Below are 21,168 nucleotides of genomic sequence, written 5' to 3'. Positions count from 1 at the left end.
CATCTAAGTATTTGAAAACTTTAAGCTATTACCTATTCATTCATGTGCATACAAATGCTACTCACCAAATATTTCTGACTCGTGTCTGGGCAGAAGGGTGGTTGAATTTTCCCATCGCCTTTGCACTGATCGTGGTCATGTGACTTGCTTTGGTGGATGAATCTTGAGAAGCTCTATATGTCACATCTGGGACAAAGCTGTAATGGCTAGTGCACGGTTTGTCAGAACCTCTTTATCTCTGCCGTGGCAACCAGCACCAGGTGGGGAGGTTCTATTAGCTTTTGTCCTAGAGTAGAGAGACACAGCACATGTTTCTCCCCTCTCCTCCAATCCCTTAACCCACATGAATTTGTAACATGAATCAAAAACAAGCCGTCGTCATTTTGGGGCATTCAGATTTTGAAGTTGTATTGTTATTGCAACATAATCTAGCCTAGCATGATGAAAACATCTTTTAGATTTTTTCTATATGTTGGGTGTTTATGAATAATTGTGAGTTGCACAACTTGATACAGGCCATTGTTTTTTGATGTCTATTTCTTGCCTAGTTTTTTTCAGTTTATTTATTTATTTATTTTGAGAGAGAGAGAGCATGAGCAAGAGGGGGCAGGGAGGGAGGGAGAGGGAGAGAGAGGGAGAGACAGAGAGAATCCCAAACAGGCTCATTGCCATTAGCTCCAAGCCCAACACAGGGCTGGAACTCATGATTGGTGAGATCATGACCTCAACCAAAATCAAGAGTCAGACACTTATGCAACTGAGCCACTCAGGTGTCCCTTGCCTAATTCTTGATCCTATTGTTTCTGACAGGTAAACAGACTTCAAATATTTGGAAACTAAATACTATAAAAGCTTACATGATCATGTATAGATTTTCATGTGAATTTGTTATATTGTGTACACATTTATCTTGCACTTTCTTAGAATTCTGTGTCATAGCCATTGGCAACTGGTCCATATCCATACTACATTACACACAGCTAAAAGAAAAAGTGCAACATAGAACTAATCTGTATTGTTATGGTACGAATTCTAGGAATACACATTTAGTGGAACTCATTCAACTTTAGCTGAAAAGATAATGAAGATGATGGCTGATGAAGAAGAGGAGGATAGGGATTTCAAGAAGAGATAATGCTTCAGGAACATGCATGTTCACAGTTCACTGTAAAGCAATTCAGTTTGTACAAATAGTTTACTGCCTATGTGTTCTGATATCTGAAAATCAGAATTTAGTTTCAAAGTTCATGGCTCACAACATGTGGTATATACATAGAATGGAATATTTCTCAGCTATAAAAAAGAATGAAATCTTGCCATTTGCAATGATATGGTTGGAGCTAGGGGGTATAATGCTAAGCAAAGTCAGTCAGTTAGAGAAAGACAAATACCATATGATTTCACTCATGTGGGATTTAAGAAACAAACAAGTAAGCCAAGGGGAAAAAGAGAAGCAAACCAAGAAACACACTCTTAACTGCAGAGAATACACTGATGGTTACCAAAGCGGAGGGTGAGTGGGGGGATCAGTGAAATAGGTGACAGGGATGAAGGAGTACACTTGTGATGGGCACTGGGTGTTGTATGAAAGTGTTGAATCACTATATTGTACACCTGAAACTAATATTACACTGTTTGTTAACTGGAATTTATATAAAAACTTAAAAAAAGTATATAGAAGTACAAAAGGATGAAATAAATAGGATTAGCAGAGGACATTGTGTTTCCAGGGGGAAATGGTAAACTGACACATTTTAGACATTCATTATTTACTGGATGTCTTTCTCAGTGGGAATTCTTTGGGGGAAGTATATTTCAGTCCTTGGAGTATAACCTTTCCCAACTCACAATGCATTGTCTTTCTTTTCTTACCATATGATTTTATGTCCATTTCTCTGGCACAAGAAAACAGGTGAAAATGTTGAACTTCATGATAGGTCTAGAGTATTGGGAGTAACTTTAGATGCATATTTTCTGAGAAGATTTTGGTGATCAAGTGATCGTTTTGGCATTCCTCATCTCATGAGCTTAACTCTTCTCATTATATTCCCTAAATAAGTGCCAACAGATTTTATGCAGTACATTTTTTAATACCCTATTGTTAGAATGCACTCACACAAAATCTAATTATGGCTATTATATCTTAACTAATAGCATATTTTATAAGTTTTGGTAATTTATGATAGAAGCATCTCCAATCATTCAGAGGCAATTTTTTTTCTATACACATCTATGTGGTGCTCATGAAATGAGCAGTGAATATGAACACACGATTAGAATGATTTATTATAATCATGATAAACATGGATAAATATGGATAAATCATGATAAACATGATTTATTTGTTTATTCATTTGGTATATATTTACTAAGTAGTTATATTTTAGAAACCACTATAAGCATTAGGGATACAGAGATGAAGAAAACATGGACCCATTCTTAAAGAGCTGCCATCAGACTTGGGGATACATCTTGATTATAACCTATGATGAAAGCCATAGCAAAGAGGTGTGGGAAGTGCTGTGGAAACAGAAGGAATGGTTAGTTGTACTAAGAACCAATGGAGAGACCATGGAGGGATTCATAGAAAAGGTGATATTGGAATTGGACATTTAACATAATATTTTGTCACTTTCCTCTAATTAAAATGTTAGAACTATTGAGGAGTTTACCTCCATATACTTTTTTAAAAATGTTTTTATTTATTTTTGAGACAGAGACAGAGCATGAGTAGGGGAGGGGCAGAGAGAGGGGAAGACACAGAATCTGAAGCAGGCTCCAGGCTCCGAGCTGTCAGCACAGAGCCTGATGCGGGGCTCAAACTCATGGACTGTGAGATCATGACCTGAGCCAAAGTCGGACACTCTACTGATTGAGCCACCCAGGCGCCCCATCTCCATATACTTTTTTAATTTGAGAATGGTTGACACACAATGTTAGATTAGTTGTAGGTGTTCAACTTAGTGATTGGTCAAGTTTATACATTATGCTGTGCTCACCATCACTTGTCCCATTACGTCGCTATTACAATATCATTGACTATATACCGTATGCTCTTTTTACTCCCTTGACTTATTCCATAACTGGAAGCTTCTATCTCCCTCTCCCCTTCATCCATTTTGGCAACACCTCCATCCCCCTCTCCTCTGGTAACCATCAGTTCTCTGTATTTATAGTTCTGATTCTGCTTTTTGTTTGTTTATTAAGATTCCATTTATGAGTGGACTCACATGGTCTTTGTCCTTCTCTGATTGACTTATCTCACTCGGAATAATACCTCCTATGTCCATCTATCTTGTCTCAAATGGCACAATTTCATCTTTTTTTATCTGTTTGTCTGTTGATGGACCCTTAGGTAGCTTTTGTGTCTTGGCTATTGTAAATAATGCTGCAGTAAACATAGAGATGCGTATACCTTTTCTAGTTCATGTTTTTATTTTCCTTCAGTAAATACTGAATAATGGAATTATTGGATCATATGGCATGTCTGTTTTTAATGTTTGAGCAACTGTTTCTTTAAAAAAGTATTATACTTTTTCCATACTCTTTTCCACAATGGCTGCACCAATTTACATTCCCACCTCCTTTTTCTCTACATCCTCACCAATACTTGTTACTTCTTGTCTTTTCAATTTTAGCCCGGATGGGTGTAAGGTGATATCTCATTGTGGTTTTGATTTGGATTTCCCTGATTGTTAGTGATGTTGAGCATCTTTTCATGTGTCTGTTGATCATCTGTATGTCTTCCTTGGAAAAGTGTCTATTCTGGTCCTCTGCCCAGTTTTTAACTGGATTATTTGGTTTCTTTAGTGTTGAGTTATAGGAGTTCTTTATAGTTTTTGGATATTGACCCCTTGTCAGATATATCATTTGCAAATTATCCAAAGTATACCACCATATGCTTTGGATAATTAGAGAACTTTCCTCTGAACATAAGTTATGTATCATGCTATATGCTTTAGAAATTTAAGAATTTTAACCTGGGGTAAATACTTAAAAGATTTAACAAAAGCAATGTCTATTCAGAATGGATGCTGACAATAAAATTAGAATAGGGCCTGAAAAGATTCTGACAGTGTCTGTTACCTCTTTAATTGTAGGGTTATGGATGGGTTTTTGTACATCAGTTTCTCATCTCTCAGATATAAATAATATTGAAAGGTTGAAGGAGACAAGAGGATAGCTTTGTAAAAGGTCATTATTTGAAAATTGTTCACACAAAATACTGGCAGTTCTGTTTTTGTGGAGGATAATTGTTTTATGTTCCAGTTTTCCCCAATTTCAATGATCATCTATGGTGATAACATTGATGAACAGCCCTGGAGTGAGATGTCAGTATTCGACAGCGGCTGTTTGCAAACTCTGCTGTGATTACACTCTGTTGTCTAATTGCTTAATTTATTGATGTTTTGCTGACATGTTTTCAGCAACATTTGTGATTGCAGATAACTCATTTCTCTTCTGGCTCATTATCGTATGTTTGCATTTGGTTTGTCTGATTGCTGCAGGTGGAAACAATAGGTGATGCATACTGTGTTGCCGCAGGACTCCATAGGAAAAGCCTCTGCCACGCTAAGCCCATTGCTCTCATGGCCCTGAAGATGATGGAACTTTCAGAAGAGGTGCTGACACCTGATGGAAGACCAATTCAGGTAACCTTCTCTACAATTTGGTTTGAGTAGTAGCATGCCTTTAACTGAAGGGGGCAAGAAATTCCCTTTTGAATTCTACTTACGTGTCCTACAGATTTAGACAAGTAAGGAGGATGAGGCTTAACTAGAAAAAACTCGTAGAACACCAGGAAAAGAACAAATGGAATAAGATCCAAAATAGGAAAAGGTCTATGAAAGGCTAATTGCCATGGAGAAAACAAAGAGCTAAAGACAGACTAAAGAAACACCCATTGTCAGTTACCAACTCACCAACACCAAGCAAAGATGGTAGTAGGAATCAGGGTCTCAGACATAATCCTCAGGAGAAAATGGAGGACCTGAACACTTACTTTGGGTAGCGTACAGGTAAGTGTTCCTGATAAAACCTCAGCACTCAGGGTTACCTGTGCGTGTTTTTAATGTAGCAGAGCTTGAATGTCGGAGCCCAATAACTAAGAAAATTTAATAGTGGTGGGAAATGTAGCTCCTGGTATGTTGTACTCTTTTTGGTACTGATGCCTCTCTGCAGTCTAACGTCTACCTCTAAGAATGGATGAGATCACCTACCTCTAGTCTTTCCCAGACCCAGTGGATCCCAGAAGTATTGTTACTGTGACTTCTTAGAAACCAGAAATCATGTATTTGGAGAAGTAACCATGAATGTAAGGCAGCCCTTTTATAACAGCTCACCAAATGTGAGTTTAAAATAAATAGAGAAAAAGAAAGCTTCAAAATGTGGTACAATCCTATTCCTGGAGTTAGGGCAAATTAGATATTATGAGTGTCCTTCTGACTAAAATTATTAAAATGCTGTGTTAAAAATATTTTTAAAATATTTAACACTCTTTAAGATTTCTAAAAACTACTAAGCACCTCACTGAACTATTAGGAAAGAAAAAATGTGCCAATAATGTTGCGTGTGTAGATTGACAAAATTTCAGTGGAGAATTTAAATTCATTGCTCTGTCATGAGAAGTGATAGTAGGAAACTAGGAAACTACTTCTTTCTGGAGGAAGTCAACTTCAATCCCTTTTGCAAAGAATATCCATATCTTTGGATATATGAATATCCATATTTGAATATATGGATATCCGTATCTGGGGACTGAGTGACTAATACTAAAAACAAAATAAAACAACCCCTCACCTCCCCCACAAAAAAATAACCCTAAACCCACACGTTCATGAAAGAAATCAAACTATTATAGGTAAGAACCAGTGGGAACAATAGCTAAGAAAACAGTGAAGTGTTATCAGATTATCAAAATTTTCAGACAGAATCAAAATGACAATGTTTAATATAAGTAAGAAAATAAAGAAGAAGCTTAAAAACACGAGACAGGAACAGTAGATGTGAAAAAGAACCAGAGAACCCCTAAGTAATCAACATAATACTTAAGAAAATGGCCGGTAGATGAATTTAAAAGCAGATTAGACAGAGCTGAAGGAAAAATTAGTATACTGAAACTTAAAGCTGAAGAAATTACCCATAATCAGGTCCAGAGAATTAAAAATGTGGAAATATGAATAAGATAATGTAAAATATAAAATATGTGGGAGGAATGGAGGACAGAGTAGGAAAATATATGTTCAGTTGGGGTTTCACATGGAGTTACAGAGGGAATGCAAAACAAGGAATTTTTTTTTCTGGAACAGTAAAAGACATCAATCAGTTCTCTGACCCAGTAATCCTAAGGGATTCTACGAAGCCAAATCATAGGAATTCAAAACTGAACATGTCTTAATAATTCTGTAGTGTGTCTGAGAAAAGAGGGACTTGATACATGACGAAGGTGAAATTGATTTGTGGGGAAAGAATGGGCTATTCCATCAAAGGTTGGAGGACAACTGTTTATCCATGTGGACAAAAGTATTAAAACTGGACCTCTACTTCACGAAGCTGTACAGAATGTAATTCCATCTGGGTTAAATGTGAAGGGCCCCACTATAAGGTCTTAAATTTATAATTTGGGAGTTTTTAACTCAGCACAAGGAACATTTTTTTTTTGTAAACTAGTCAAGTCAAAACTTATCAAATCATACAGGAAAATAGGTGTAAATTTTTCTACACTGAAGTTAAAACCTTCCTGCTTATCAAATAACACCTAAAAAGAGTAAAAAGATAACCACAAACTAGGAGGGTTTTTTGCAACACATTTAACCATTAAAAGTATCTTTGGTTAACCTCATGAGTAACGGGATGACTATATATCGGTAGTACCATCCTGTAGCATTTCTACCTACTAGTTTGGCACAACTTTGAAGCTCTAACACTATCACTGTTGGTGAGGATCTGGAGCAGGGGGAAGTCACACACAGCTGGTGGTAGTGCGCTGTCCCAAGTATGGTATATTCTGTGTGCCTTAGTTTGTGCCTTGCCTACATCCCAGCAACCTCGCCCCTAGACGCTTGCTCAGGGAAGAACGTGTTCAGGTGTAGCACAAGTCACAAGATTATTCACAGCAACACCTTGATAAGAGTTTCAAACTGGAAATAACTCAAATAACCATCTAATAGAAAGGATTGCCTGTAAAAAAAATATGTATATGTACGTGTGTATGTGTAGACACACACACACACGCACACACACACACACACGCACACACCATACACTTGGGAAAATGAATGACTTCAGCTACTGACACCAACAAGGATGAATGTCAAAAACATAATCTTGAGCAAAAGAAGCAAGTCAGAAAAGAAGGCTGTAGTCTTATCCCACTTAATTAAGTCTCAAAACTGGGAAAGTGGGAAAAAATATGTTATTTAGAGATAGCTGCATTGCTGGAAAAAGGGTATAGGAAAAAAAAAAGGGGGTGGTTACTACAAATTCAAGATGGTGCTTAACTCCAAGGGAAAGGAAGAAGATGGATGGGAAGAGAGAGGAGGCAGGAAGGAAAGTGCAGGTAGGATTGTAGTGCAGAATCACCCATTTTACTACTGTTCTTTGATGTTTACTTATGTGTTTACATTTGGCAGTTTTAAAAAGTGGAAAGGGGGCGCTTGGGTGGCTCAGTCGGTTAAGTGTCCGACTTCGGCTCAGGTCACGATCTCGCGGTCCGTGAGTTCGAGCCCCGAGAGTTCGAGCCCCGCGTCGGGCTCTGTGCTGACTGCTCAGAGCCTGGAGCCTGCTTCGGATTCTGTGTCTCCCTCTCTCTCTGCCCCTCCCGTGTTCATGCTCTGTCTCTCTCTCTGTCTCAAAAATAAATAAACGTTAAAAAAAAACAGTGGAAAGAGAAAGGGTTTTCTCACCATTCTCATCAGCAATAAAAATAGGAAAGCATGGAGCATTCAAAAAAATAGAAGTCCCCTCAGGACATAATTATCCAGTTATTCAAGTATAGGAATGGCACTTCCACCACTGCCAGGAAAACAAAGTGATGCTGTCTCAGATCTGCTTCAAACTGCAAATATACATAGTCCAGACTGAGTTCCTATAAGTTCTTAAATTTTCAAGACTACTAGCTGGGCAGTCTTATCACTTGGGATTGTTTTTCTATGTTGGATTTTCTTTTATAGGAGATATCATGTTTGTATTGATTCAGCCTTGTCAAAGCAAACTTAAATTACCCTAGAACAAAACCAGGGAATCATGCGTTACGGTATGCTCCTCCATATTTTTATCTGTGGTATGTAACATTACTCTGTCTTATGAATCAGATAGTCTTATTAAATCAGAAGAGGAAATGTCTATAAAGATTTAATAAGAATGCAGAAAGAGAATTCAAAATCATAAAACCACTTTAATAATTTTAGCTTCATTACTTATATTATTTGCGTGGTTTGAGATTGTTTTTGGCATATTAATTTGACTTTGAATTGGCTTCTAAACTGGTGCCATGGGAACATTTCTAAACTTATTGAAAGAATCTTTTATTAAAAATGCTTGGGTGTGGGGCGCCTCGGTGGCCCAGTCCGGTAAGCTTCTGACTTCGGCTCAGGTCCTGATCTCACGGTTTGTGAGTTCAAGCCCCGCATCGGGCTCTGTGCTGACAGTTCAGAGCCTGGAGCCTGTTTCAGATTCTGTGTCTCCCTCTCTCTCTGACCCTCCCCCGTTCATGCTCTGTCTCTCTCTGTCTCAAAAATAAATAAACGTTAAAAAAAAATGCTTGGGTGTGCAGTAGGGTTGATATGTGATCAGCTGATTGTTTACTTCAAACTATGTAAGTTTAGGATGCTTAAAATTTAAGCTATTTAAGTTGTAATACTTCAAAATAAAGTTCCCTCAAACCTTTCATATTTTGAAAAATTAATTGATAATGTGTACATGATTTTATAAGTATTTCAGGCACCTCTCATTACAGGAAATATGTACCTGAATTATCAGTTATAATTCCTTGAAAGTGATTGGTAATATCCTTGAATCATTAACTGTAAAATTGGTTTAGTTTAAAAAATTTTTAAAGTAACAAAAGAATATAGTATTTCAGTTATTCATTTTATAATATTCACAGAAATTATTTTTTATAAATACTCTAATGAGACTCACCAGCTCATTCCACACTGTAGCTACAAAGCATACACAAATATGGTCCATTTGGAAAAATAATCCCAAAGTGACTTTAATTAAGCCTGCTTTCATAGAGGGAAGCAAACCCTAAGAGACTTAGCCATAGAGAACAGACTGAGGGTTGATGGAGGGCGGTGGGTGGGGGATGGGCTAGATGGGTGATGGGCACTATGGAGGGCACTTGTTGTGATGGGTACTGGGTGTTGTATGTAAGTGATGAATCACTAAATTCTCCTGAAACCAATGCTACACTATATATTAACTAATTCGAATTTAAATAAAAATTTGAAACAAACAAAAAGCTGCTTTTAAAATTAATGATTATAATTTTTAATATTTTCTCAATATGGTGTTTATTCTCCTGGCTGAACTTATAGAAATGTCAACATTATGCTTATTCCACTCCCCCCGTGCAGAGGAAATCTGATTTTTCTTACATCTTAAACTTAACTCTTGAAGGAAAGTACTATCAAATTTATATTCTTTGCCCTGTTTGAGCTACTATATTGTGACTTCACTAGAAAATTGTATGACTTCATGCTGTTCTTTAACCTTGTGACCCTAATCTTACCAAAGTATTTTGAACAGTTTTTAAGGCTGAAAGGCTTTTACTAATAATTTAACCACTGTTTGATTAAAATAACAAAATGTTTATTACTGCTTGTACTTTATTCCTTAGAAATAAAAATGTGGGTAGGAAAGAGAAGCTGCATTGATGGACTAGAGAATGTGATTATACAGATTTTGGAAAGACCAGTGGCATTTTCACGATTTCAGGCTTTTGAAGAAGATTGAGTCAGCGTGTCCAAATATCTAAGTTTTACTTCTGGACTTCAGTTTTTAAAAAATATTTGCATTGAATTTCATCACACAGGCACACAAATTCAAATTCGCTTCATTAGTTCAGAGAACAGTGCATTTTATATAATGAGGCAATTATACAGAGATTGTGAAAGAGAGTTTAAAAAAAGACAATGTGTAATCATGTTGTAATACTAATGTGTTTAGCAATCTTAATTGCAAATCCGGGAAATGCTATGAATCTTCTCTAACCGCCTAGTCCAAAGGCAGGAATATTAACATACAATTTATGTATACTACAATTTGCATGTAATACATTAAATTGTAACTCATGTAAGCTTTGACTGAATCTTCTAATGAGTTTACAGGATTTTTTGAGATTATGAAATAATTATTCTCCAATTAATTTTTAAATACTTGTTATTTATAAAGGAAATCTGATGTTGTTACTTTAATATTTGGAGGGATTTGTTCTCTGCAAATACTGCAGTATTCACTTAACCCCATGAGATTATAGCCCAAGATTGTATTTAGGGAAAAGAAAAACTAATTATTTGGTAATTTGATTCTCTGTGATTCTTTGATAAGTGTTTATGTATAAAATTCTAATTTTATTTTTCACCCTGAAGTGTGTATTGTACTTACCAGAAATATTCTATCTCTAGAACTTAAACCTAAGGACAAAAACCTAAGGGTTCAGAAGAACTACTTGGGCATTATGGGAACTCACTAAGATAGCCCAATTTATTCTCACCTCCTGTGTTTATCCAGTAGACAACGTTTGAAAGTACTTTTAATCTTTTAGGTAATGCAGATAGTTGCAGTTTTGGTAAATTACTGTTTTATTGTAGCAATAATATACAAAGTTACTATTACTGGTTAAATTTATGGCTAAATGTATTTTCTAATACATCACTTCATATAGTGAATTTATATGGTACTAGAAATGTGTTTCTGTGTCTTTAAAGAATATGTTTAGAGTATATTTTCACTGAGAGTTTACCAGTACAGGAGGTTACAATAGGTTCTCTTTTATACTTTGCTTCTGTTTAATTATTAGAACTTTAAAGTCTGTATATTCTCTTCAGCTCTTCTAACTCACTAATACTCCCCTCAATTGGTTATGAAAATCATTCATTAAACCCGCCCCATTGATACTTCACGTTGTCAGAGCAGTTTGTAGTTTTTTTAAGTTTCCGCTCATCTGACAAAACTTTTCATACTGTTTTTATTTCCTTGATGGTATCAGCCATCTTTAAACTCTTTGCTCCATAAATACCTTCTCTAGAGCCTCGTGGTCTATGATATTACCTGTGCTTTCACTTACTTTTTGGTCATGTTACTTGTCTCCTGTGTACCTAATTCTTGTTACTTTTTGTTTGTGTGCTGGAAATTGTGTATGAACAGTTACAGAATCATTTGAGAAGTGGAATGATGTTACCCTCCTGCAGGGAAATTGTATGTGTTCTTCGGGTGGGAGGAATTGCTCGGGGCTCTAGCAATCAGGGTCACATGATTTAATGCCAGGCATCCTTCTCCATGGGGGCCAGTTACTGATTCACCTTATATTTTTGGTATCACCCTTATACCTGGGGTGTTGGCTCCTAGGGTCTCATCTTAAAAGTATGGAGGGTTTACCAAGGTGTCCCCCTTGGCCATCCTCAGACTTGGGTATTTGTCCCTGTAGTTCTGTAGGTACCGTTAGAGTCCCAAAAGCATTTCTCTAACCTCACTCCCTTCTGAAGTCAGAAGATGCCTGTAGCGGACAAGTACCCTCAGATTTAGTAATGACCTCTCACTGAGCTTCATCTTCGCCCCCTCCCCCCCCATCTTGGTGTCATATTCTTTTCATTGCCTTGTGAGCTGACCTGCAGAGGGGTATTCAGATTATATAACCTGCTCTTCCTAGAAATAGAAGTTCAAAGTCATGTACATTTTTTATAAGAGTTTTATTACTAATAATGATTCATCCTCACTAATCTACATTTGTGCCTATTTTCAACCCAAGTCACAGATGATACTATCTGTAAATAGAAAAGGCCAAAACATCCAACTGTGTTTAAACTAGCCACTGCAGAGTAACAATAAATATCTGTTGAAGCACTTGGCAGTGTGCCAGGCAGTCGCCGATCCAAGGACTTGGCATGTGATAGCTCTACTGAGTCTCACGAACCTAGAAGGGCTCTATTGATATTATTTCAATTTTACAGTTGAAGACAAGAGTAAGAAACATTCGTTAACCTGAGCTCCTAATTGCACTCTATAGGGCTTGTTAGATAGAAGTGTGGTAAATAAACTTCATATTGTCACAATTTTCTTACTGTGTGCTGTTATCTGTTAAGTAGACTTTTCATGGCTCTAGTCAAGAAAAGTTAAACTACCGTTAGGTGTCCTCTTGAAGAGAATGGAAATAAGTAATCTATTTAAGAATTATTCCATCCAAAGCGATTAATTTTTTAAATTATGAAATGAGGGAGATAAGTTCCGTGATGTGTGTGTGGGAGGGAATGGCTGTCATTTCATCCTTATTTTGAAAATCACAGTCACCAGCCAGATTGGGTGAATCCTTAGCCACTTCACTTCATTGTTTTTTCTCTGTTCATTGTCCCTTTGGTTATTGTGGATTGTGATGCAGAAGATGTATATTTTAAAATGTCTACATTTTTTCCTAAGATAGTCTTTGGATTTAAACATCGCGTCTTATGTTCTAATTCATTATTTTTATGTTTTGAGCAAGAAATTTGTTCCAGTCATCGAATTGCACTTCTGGCCCGAGATGCTGCAGTTCTGGGCTGTAACAGAGCACGCTTACTGCCTTGCAATCCTTCTGTAAAGTGTTGGCATAATGACTTAATAGACCTTAGTATTTACGCTTTGCGCATGTCAATGAGCTAGAATTCCCTTCCTGGTTTGCTTTAGCTTTTGTCTTTAATCATGACGGATTTGCATATAATATAGTTAGACTGATGATCACCTTTTTCATCTGTGGAAAAAATAGTTTGTCAGGCACACACTTCTGAAAGGGCTGGCCTTATTGAAGAGTTTTGTCATGATATTTGCCAAACGGATTTTCTGAGAAGTCCTTTCGTGAAAGTATTTGCATATTTTTGCTACATGCAAAAAATAGCAGTAATACGTGTGTGAAAGGAAAAACAAAGCCAAGCAACGAAGGGAAAGTTAAATTGTTTGGGTGGAAACTGTGCACATAAAATACAAAATTGCTTAGCCTGGTTTCGTGTACTGGTTTTTACACTTCCGCATTTTCACAAGAGAAATGCACTTCAGTGGGGACACACTTTAAATGTTTTATAAAGTTATGCTGTTAAATCATGTCACGATGGGGTAAACCCTCCTCAAGAAGATACAATCTGTTTCACTTATTTTAGCCTGTCTGAGAGAGGGTCCCTCCCGGGAGTGTTTGTACGATGTCCTAAGAGGAGGCTAGAAATTATATTAGTAAAGGTGCTCCTTTTCGTTTGATTCTTGCATCATGTGCTTTAGAGTGTGAAGCCTCCAAGCAGTTAGGTAGCTCATATTTTTATTTATCTGAGTTTTATGTAAAGAATAAGAATCTCTGTCTGCCAAGTCTTGCTCCTAAAAAGACATTAAGATGTGATTTTACCAACCTATTGTGAGGGCAGTTAGCCCATTATAGTTTAGAATGTGGTCTCTCTGGTGCTATTGACCAAGAAGGCTTTTCTTTTTTTACTGCCAGTTTAACTTACTCTCTTGTAAAGTTAATTGTGACATGTGCACATGCCAAGGCCAGCAGCTTGAATCTTATAATACCACCACTGATGTGAAGATAGCCAGATGGAATAATATGTGAGAGAGGAATGTGCTCTCTGCTTGCTAACTGTACTGTTAGGATTTATGTTTTTGATTTGTCATGCTGTCTTGAAATCTAATATCTAGCGCCAAATAAAAATGTAAAAATCATTTCAAAGTAACTTTATTAGTTTTCCAAAATCACAAAATGTCAAATGACCTCTGAAAAACGACACACGGAAGAAAGTCCCATCACCTGTAATTTACCAACCAACCATCACCACATATTAAATTGTGTCATATATTAGGGCATCTGGGTGGCTCAGTCAGTTAAGTGTCCAACTTTGGCTCAGGTGTTGATCTCACGGTTTGTGAGTTCAAGCCCCACGACGGGCTCTGTGCTGACACCGCACAGCCTGGAGCCTGCTTCAGATTCTGTGTCTCCCTCTCTCTCTCATCCTCCCCCACTCACATCTGTCTCTCTCTCTCAAAAATAAATAAATGTTTAAAAAATTAAAAAAATAGTGTTTATTCTTGAAGGCTTTTTTTCTCCTATGAATATTCAAACACATGGAAATAGAATATACAGACTTGAAGAGTAGATTCTTTTAAAAATCGAGAGGACTTCATTCAATAAAGTGAAATTGTGTGACACTGTATACCATAGATGTACCTAAGCACACTTAGGTGAGACTTGGTAAGTCTTAGGAGGCATCTCTCATTGTTCTTAACTCACTTTGATTTTGCATTTGAATTTTTGAGTCATAGAAAGGCAACTCTTGAATCACCAGAGTTGCAAAAGTGGTAGGAATAATTCAGTGTCATGGGTGCTTTTAAAAGTCTGTTACCCTTTGTGTTGATGTCATGTCAGGCATATGGTAATTGTCTGGGTCACCACTATAATATTCCTTATTTGGAATGTGGTTTCCTAGCAACTCTTGCTTTTTCCTAATGGCTGAATTGATTTCTGTATATTTGTAATGCTTCTCACAGCATCAGAAATTGTCACCCTGTGTGCAAATATTACAAGATCAAATTTACATGTAGATTCGGTTCTAAGAAATTATTCTGCTTTACCGCTTGCGTTTAATGTGCTCATTCAAAGGTTAAACCAACCATAAAAAAATAAATTTCGTAAAATCTGATGAATGCAGATCGCACTCTTTGGTGAAACATGGTAATTTTGACGACAGTGTCCAAAATACGTTTGAGTAGTTTCTAGTGGAAGTCCTGCTGAAGTTGAAGAAATTGACTAATTTTGATGGTCAAATGACCAGAGAATCAGCAGGTGGGTACGAATATTGGCCTGGACTCTGCTTTGAATGTCTCAGGGGACAAAAGACTTTCACTCTGGAGGTAGTTTGCAGTTTGCTGATTCTGGGTAATCCTTGCTGGAGTATTGCCAGGAGTGACTTTTATTCATGTGTTTAACAAATGGAGTTTGAATACTTACCATTTTCTAGACAGTTGGTTAGGCACTGGGGATGTAAGGGTAATTAAACCAGATATGGCCTTGACCCTCCCAGAAATTACAGTCTGGAACCAACACCTATGTCAAGTGGAAAGAGAACGGTGGATTTTTCTCAGTACTGTTTCCATCTTGCTATCAAGTGAGAAATTTGCATTAGGGTTTTGAAAGGACTTGGCAAAGACTTTAAATTCTTCTTGGAATACTCAAGATGTTGCTGTACATTCAGATCTTCATTATTTTGATGTCTTTGTAGATTTTGTCTGTATCTAGGAAAGTGGAGTTGAGAGACATTGCAAACCAGCTATGCACTGGGGTGGTTTGGTAGTTTATATAGCATCTCATTCAGTCTACACAGAAACCCTATGAAGGTACAGATGTAGTTCTAATATATTTTAAAGATCAAGAAATAAAACATCAGGGGTTAAAAAATAAGTGTAAGATCATGGAGAAAATGATATGTATATTATATGTCCTCTGTATGCCAGACTTTGTGTCGAGTGCTTTATACACTTTATGTCTTTTAATCTTGCTCACTCCTCAAAACCCTGCAGAGTAAATTTAATCTTATTATTTCTGTAATCTTATTTTACCTTTAAACAATTGGAGCTTCAGAAGTTTACATAATTTGACCAAGATCATACAGCTAGTCAATTGCAGAACTAAATTTGAACATAGATCTATCTTCTTGAAAAAAAAAAAAATCTTTGAACTTCTGCTATACCAAACTGGCCAGGACCTCACCAGAATGTTCAGAGTAGAATTCTATTACCTGAATATTTAATAAGAATTGCCTTTCATTGAGCACTTATTATGTGCCCAGCATTATGCTAAACTAAAGTGCGTGCATGCTCCCTTTTCCTCTCATCTGTCTGTCCATCTATCTATACACACTCCTATGTACCTACACACATACATATAATTTATTCACACATATGCATGTGTCTTATAAGCATGTCTTCATATTGGTGAAATATATACAGGTATTGAATGTTACCATGTAAGTCCTACAGCAGTCATGGACCATGAATAAGGTATCATCCTTATTTACAAATGAAAAAAACAGGACTCAGACAGGTTAAGGGAGTTATTGTCAAATAAGAGTAAGTAGGTAAGTAAGAGTAGATTCCTAATTGGAATTTAAATCTGTTTGACTTCAAAGTCCCTCTCTCTAACCATCTCCCTAACACTGCCTCCACAATATAATTAGAATGTGTGATTTCTAATCTTAGGACTAAGATAATCACTTTAATCTTCCTTGAAAAAGAATGACTGCTTTTCTCTCTTCCTTAAGAAATGTTCAGATGTATCAGCAGTGCAATGACTTGAAGGCATTCTAATTTGAGACAAACCCTAGTGGCTGTAACTGTGCACAAAGATGTGGAAATGAGGATAATTATGTCTGCATTTAATATAGAGAGTTGAAAATTGGTGGTTTTCTAAAATTTCACAATCTCTGAAGGAAACGTTAAGTTGCAGATAATACTGAAATATAAACTTGTGTATTATTAGCTTCTTAGGAGAAATAGAAGATGTTATCTCTTCTTTGTGGCAATACAATAATCCCAAACTGGGAAAACAGAGATTTCAAACCACAACAGAGAATCCAAAAGAAATATTGTTCTTTAAGACATATTGTTTTCCAGATGGTATCAGTTGATTCTTTTGTATATTAAGTTATCCAGGATCGCTTTTATATTTACAATAACCAAAGCCCTGATGGGAAGTGGGAAAATGTAGTAAAATAGTTTGATCACTCAGCCAGCAAGCATTTACTGAATCTCTCTCATGGACAAAACTACATAATTGAGTTGCAGACTGAACTGCGGGAGTGCCAAATACTAATCTGCTTTTTCTTGGCTCTCATTAAGTAAAAATTCTGTCTACACAATACCACAACATCTGGTCACTTAAATCCATTCAGTCAAAAATGCAATTAGCCACCCAGATTTTCAGACTCTAGGATTCCATTCAACTTGTTTGCTTTAATTATTAGTTTATCTGAAAGCTGTGTCAAACAGTCAGTAGCCTATATTTAGTTATTTCAACATGCTTGGCAAGCACCTTACCTAAGAAAAGGTACAGACATGGAAGAGAAAACCCAAGTCCTGCTTCTCATGGGCCCTCAGTCAAGTGTTTGTACACTTCTCCTATTCTCTGGTGTTCTACTTCTCCTATTCTGTTTACCTTCCCTACACCTAGCCCACCCTAGCCCCAGACCCCACTTACTCCCCTTTCTCTGCCAATTTTATAAAACTGCTTGTCATTTTCCAATGGGCTACCTTAGATTTATTTACACAAAATAATATTATTATAAATAACGCACATAAAACTGTTGATACTGGTTCACTTAGGAGAAGTGGCTTTTTCTACCTTTAACCGTGAAGTTTTATATTTGTTTACATTTTCCAAATATGTGCATGAATTACTTTACATATTCATTTTTCTTTTTTTAAGTGTATTTATTTATTTTGAGAGAGAGAGAGCATGCATAGGAGGAACAGAGAGAGAAGGAGAGACAGAGAATCCCAAGCAGGCTCCACGCTGTCAGTGCACAGCCTGATATTGGGGCTCGAAATCACGAACCGTGAGATCATGACCTGAGCCAAAATCAACAGTCACACGCTTAACTGACTGAACCGCCCAGGTGCCCCCTGCATGTATCAGTAAGAGTATACAGGCAGCACTATCATGGACTTCCATTCTTTCCTTCTTTGTAAGTATCTATAATTTTAAAAACATAAATATATCTTAAAAATGAAGCAAGCACAAACTTTCACCTATGTATTCAGTTCATACAGAGTAATCAGCAGATAATGCTTAAAACTGAACAGGGTCATCAAGATAAAAAAGCTTCTGCACTGCAAAGGAAACAATCAACAAAACTAAAGGCAACTGATGGAATGGGAAAAGATGTTTGCAAATGACATATCGGACAAAGAACTCACCAAACTGCACACCGGAAAAACAAATTATCCAGTGAAAAAATGGGCAAAAGACATGAATACACACTTCTCTAAAGAAGACATCCAGATGGCCAACAGGCACATGAAAAGATGCTCAGCGTCACTCCTCATCAGGGAAATACGAATCAAAACCATACTCATATATCACCTCACGTCAGTCAGAGTGGCTAAAATGAACAAATCAGGAGACTACAGATGTTGGAGAGGATGTGGAGAAACGGGAACCCTCTTGCACTGTTGGTGGGAATGCAAACTGGTGCAGCCACTCTGCAAAATAGTGTAGAGGTTCCTCAAAAAATTAAAAATAGATCTACCCTATGACCCAGCAATAGCACTGCTAGGAATTTCCCCAAGGGATATAGGAGTGCTGATGCATAGGGGCACTTGTACCCCAATGTTTATAGCAGCGCTTTCAACAATAGCCAAATTATGGAAAAAGCCTAAATGTCCATCAACTGATGAATGGATAAAGAAGTTGTGGTTTATATATACAATGGAATACTACTTGGCAATGAGAAAGAATGAAATATAGCCTTTTATAGCAACGTGGATGGAACTGGAGAGTGTTCTGGTAAGTGAAATAAGTCATAAAGAGAAAGACAGATACCATATGTTTTCACTCTTATGTGGATCCTGAGAAACTTAACAGAAGACCATGGGGGAGGGGAAGGAAAACAAAAAGTTACAGAGAGGGAAGGAGGCAAACTATAAGAGACTCTTAAAAACTGAGAATAAACTGAGGGTTGATGGGGGGTGGGGGGGAGGGGAAAGTAGGTAATGGGCATTGAGGAGGGCACCTGTGGGGATGAGCATTGGGTGTTGTATGGAAACCAATGTGACAATAAATTTCATTTAAAAAATAAATACAAAATAAATGCTAAAGAAGAATTTTAAAACATGACCTGGGCTAATAACCATTATCTGCTAATTAATAAACAATTATGTTAATGAACAACAAAAAAAACTGAACAGGGTCAAAAACATTTATTGGCTAAAAATTATTAGGAACATCAAATCTTTTTAACAAAATGGGGCACCAAAGCATTTGGCCAGGAAAACGAGGGTTGGTAGAAATGATGGTCATAAAAGAAAACTACACTAGAAGAAATTAATATAAATAAATATTTGATTACTGAGTCACAAATCATGACTGTAATATTTAAAATGGGTAAGAACTGATGCCATTTAAAATATTTTCAGAGGAACACAACTAGAAATGTAAAATATTAGAATCAGTTTAACTGTGTTATACAGAGAATAGATCAAGGAATTAAATTTACTTAACAGCAGTTCAGAAAATAATTCCTCAGGATAAACTTCAGCATTGGTAAATTTCTGCATTCAATTGAATTCCTTGCTGGGATCCAGATGTCTCAAACTATAACTCTTTTATTAGTTATAGTAATTACCTGATGTTCTAGACATGTATGCTCAATAAATTGAATTAAAATTTACCCAGTGGTGGGAGAAAGGAGAGAATTTAGTTGTTATGACATCGATAGCCATCATATCTTTGCTTATATGTATGTAATTTCTTCTCTCTGATCCTTCATTGTACAAGTAATATGTTTTTATATTTGCCATATTTTTGCCACCATTTACCTGGCGTACCACTAGATACACTGACTTCTGGAGTCTGTATAAATTTATAGTGGTCTCTATTTCCTTTATATTATCTTCTCATATTCTTTTCTCCCTAAATTTGCGTATTTAGAGTCACGTTTTGAAAATTGCTAAACGTATCCCAGTGCTAAATTTACCACTTAAGGCAGAAATTAGTAATTGTGGTACCAAAAGTACAATGAAACTAAGTGGAACTTCATCATACCGATACCGAGAATACATATTGTGACGTTACGATACAGTGTGATGTCTGCATTGTATGCAGTGGGGCATCCTGTGCTATATTGAAATCACTTTGCTCTTTAGCTATGCTATTACAGCATATTATGTGTGTTGAAAGTTTAAGCATAATATAGCTTTTTGTCTTTACTGAACTGGGGCTAAAATGCCCTTCCTTTCCTCCCCACCCCCTTTTGCTCTAGTTTAGCCAGAATAACCAGAGATGATAATTATGTAGGAACTTAGGAAATTCACTTGTATTTAATTAATTTGTATTATAGTTACCTATTGGTAATTGTTAAGATTTTAAAAAATAGAACATTTGGAGGACAGTTCTCTCATTCCACATACAATAAAACAGGTATAAAACATTAGGTAACTCATTGGCAATGGAATCTCAACATTTGAGATTTACCAAGAAAGCTAATGAAGAAGACAAGGCCAGACAGAAGCAGGAGAAATAATTTTATAGTTTCTGTTTTTTCCCAGTAGCTGCTCATTATGATAGAAGAAATATCACTTGGAGTCTTTTTGAGGTTATTATATAAAAGAAGTAGAAAACATTGCACAAAGCTGTGTCAGGAAGTCCAGTTATTTTGACCTCTTGAGTGTCATTTCTCTATTAATAGAATATTACCATTTTTACTGTTTAGTTCTTGTAAATAAACTATTTTCTCCCAATTCCTGAGTCTTCCTTCAGTGAGAGACTCTCATGATTTTGGGGGCAACTGTTCATGTAGAACTTGGTCAAAGTTGACAAGTAGATTTCTTCTTTTAACCTTCAGCTTTTCTGTTAGGGTCAGTCAGTTGTTAGCTTGCAAAAGGGAAAACACCAATATGTCAGTACCCTTCTGTATCCCCATGCCTCTTCCACTGCATCTCTAACAACATGTTTACTTTTGAAAATAGTAGAGTGTCCTGATGTGTCTTCAGGTATGAACATTTTTCATATTTCTTGTATTTGTTGTCATCTTCAAATGTGTGAAAGAAATTGATTATGGAAAAATAATTTTTATTTACACTTTGCCTAAGTATCAAGTTACACATACTATGAATTTATAATAAGAAGCTATTCTAAGGGAAAATTTTGACCTTTAAAAAAATTTATGCTCACGTGCATGATAGTTGTACGTTAACCTGTTGTTCATCCGCCATTTTGTA

At 36.5% G+C, this 21,168-nt stretch overlaps 1 protein-coding gene across 1 annotated transcript in view; it reads left to right on the top strand.

Moving 5' to 3' along the window:
- The window catches only part of GUCY1A2 (guanylate cyclase 1 soluble subunit alpha 2), a 335,038-nt gene that overhangs the window by 234,100 nt on the left and 79,770 nt on the right, over positions 1-21,168 (top strand). The window contains exon 6 of the mRNA XM_047072151.1: positions 4,509-4,652. Within this exon, the coding sequence (XP_046928107.1) occupies positions 4,509-4,652 (144 nt within the window). The remainder of the gene's footprint in view (positions 1-4,508; positions 4,653-21,168) is intronic.

The sequence above is a fragment of the Lynx rufus genome, unplaced genomic scaffold (assembly GCF_022079265.1).
Source record: "Lynx rufus isolate CCGP_SWC_20201006 ecotype Redwood Valley unplaced genomic scaffold, mLynRuf1.p SCAF_9, whole genome shotgun sequence".
Taxonomy (NCBI): domain Eukaryota; kingdom Metazoa; phylum Chordata; class Mammalia; order Carnivora; family Felidae; genus Lynx; species Lynx rufus.
The sequence above is the reverse complement of the archived record's forward strand: the minus strand, read 5'-3'. Positions and strand labels throughout refer to the sequence as shown.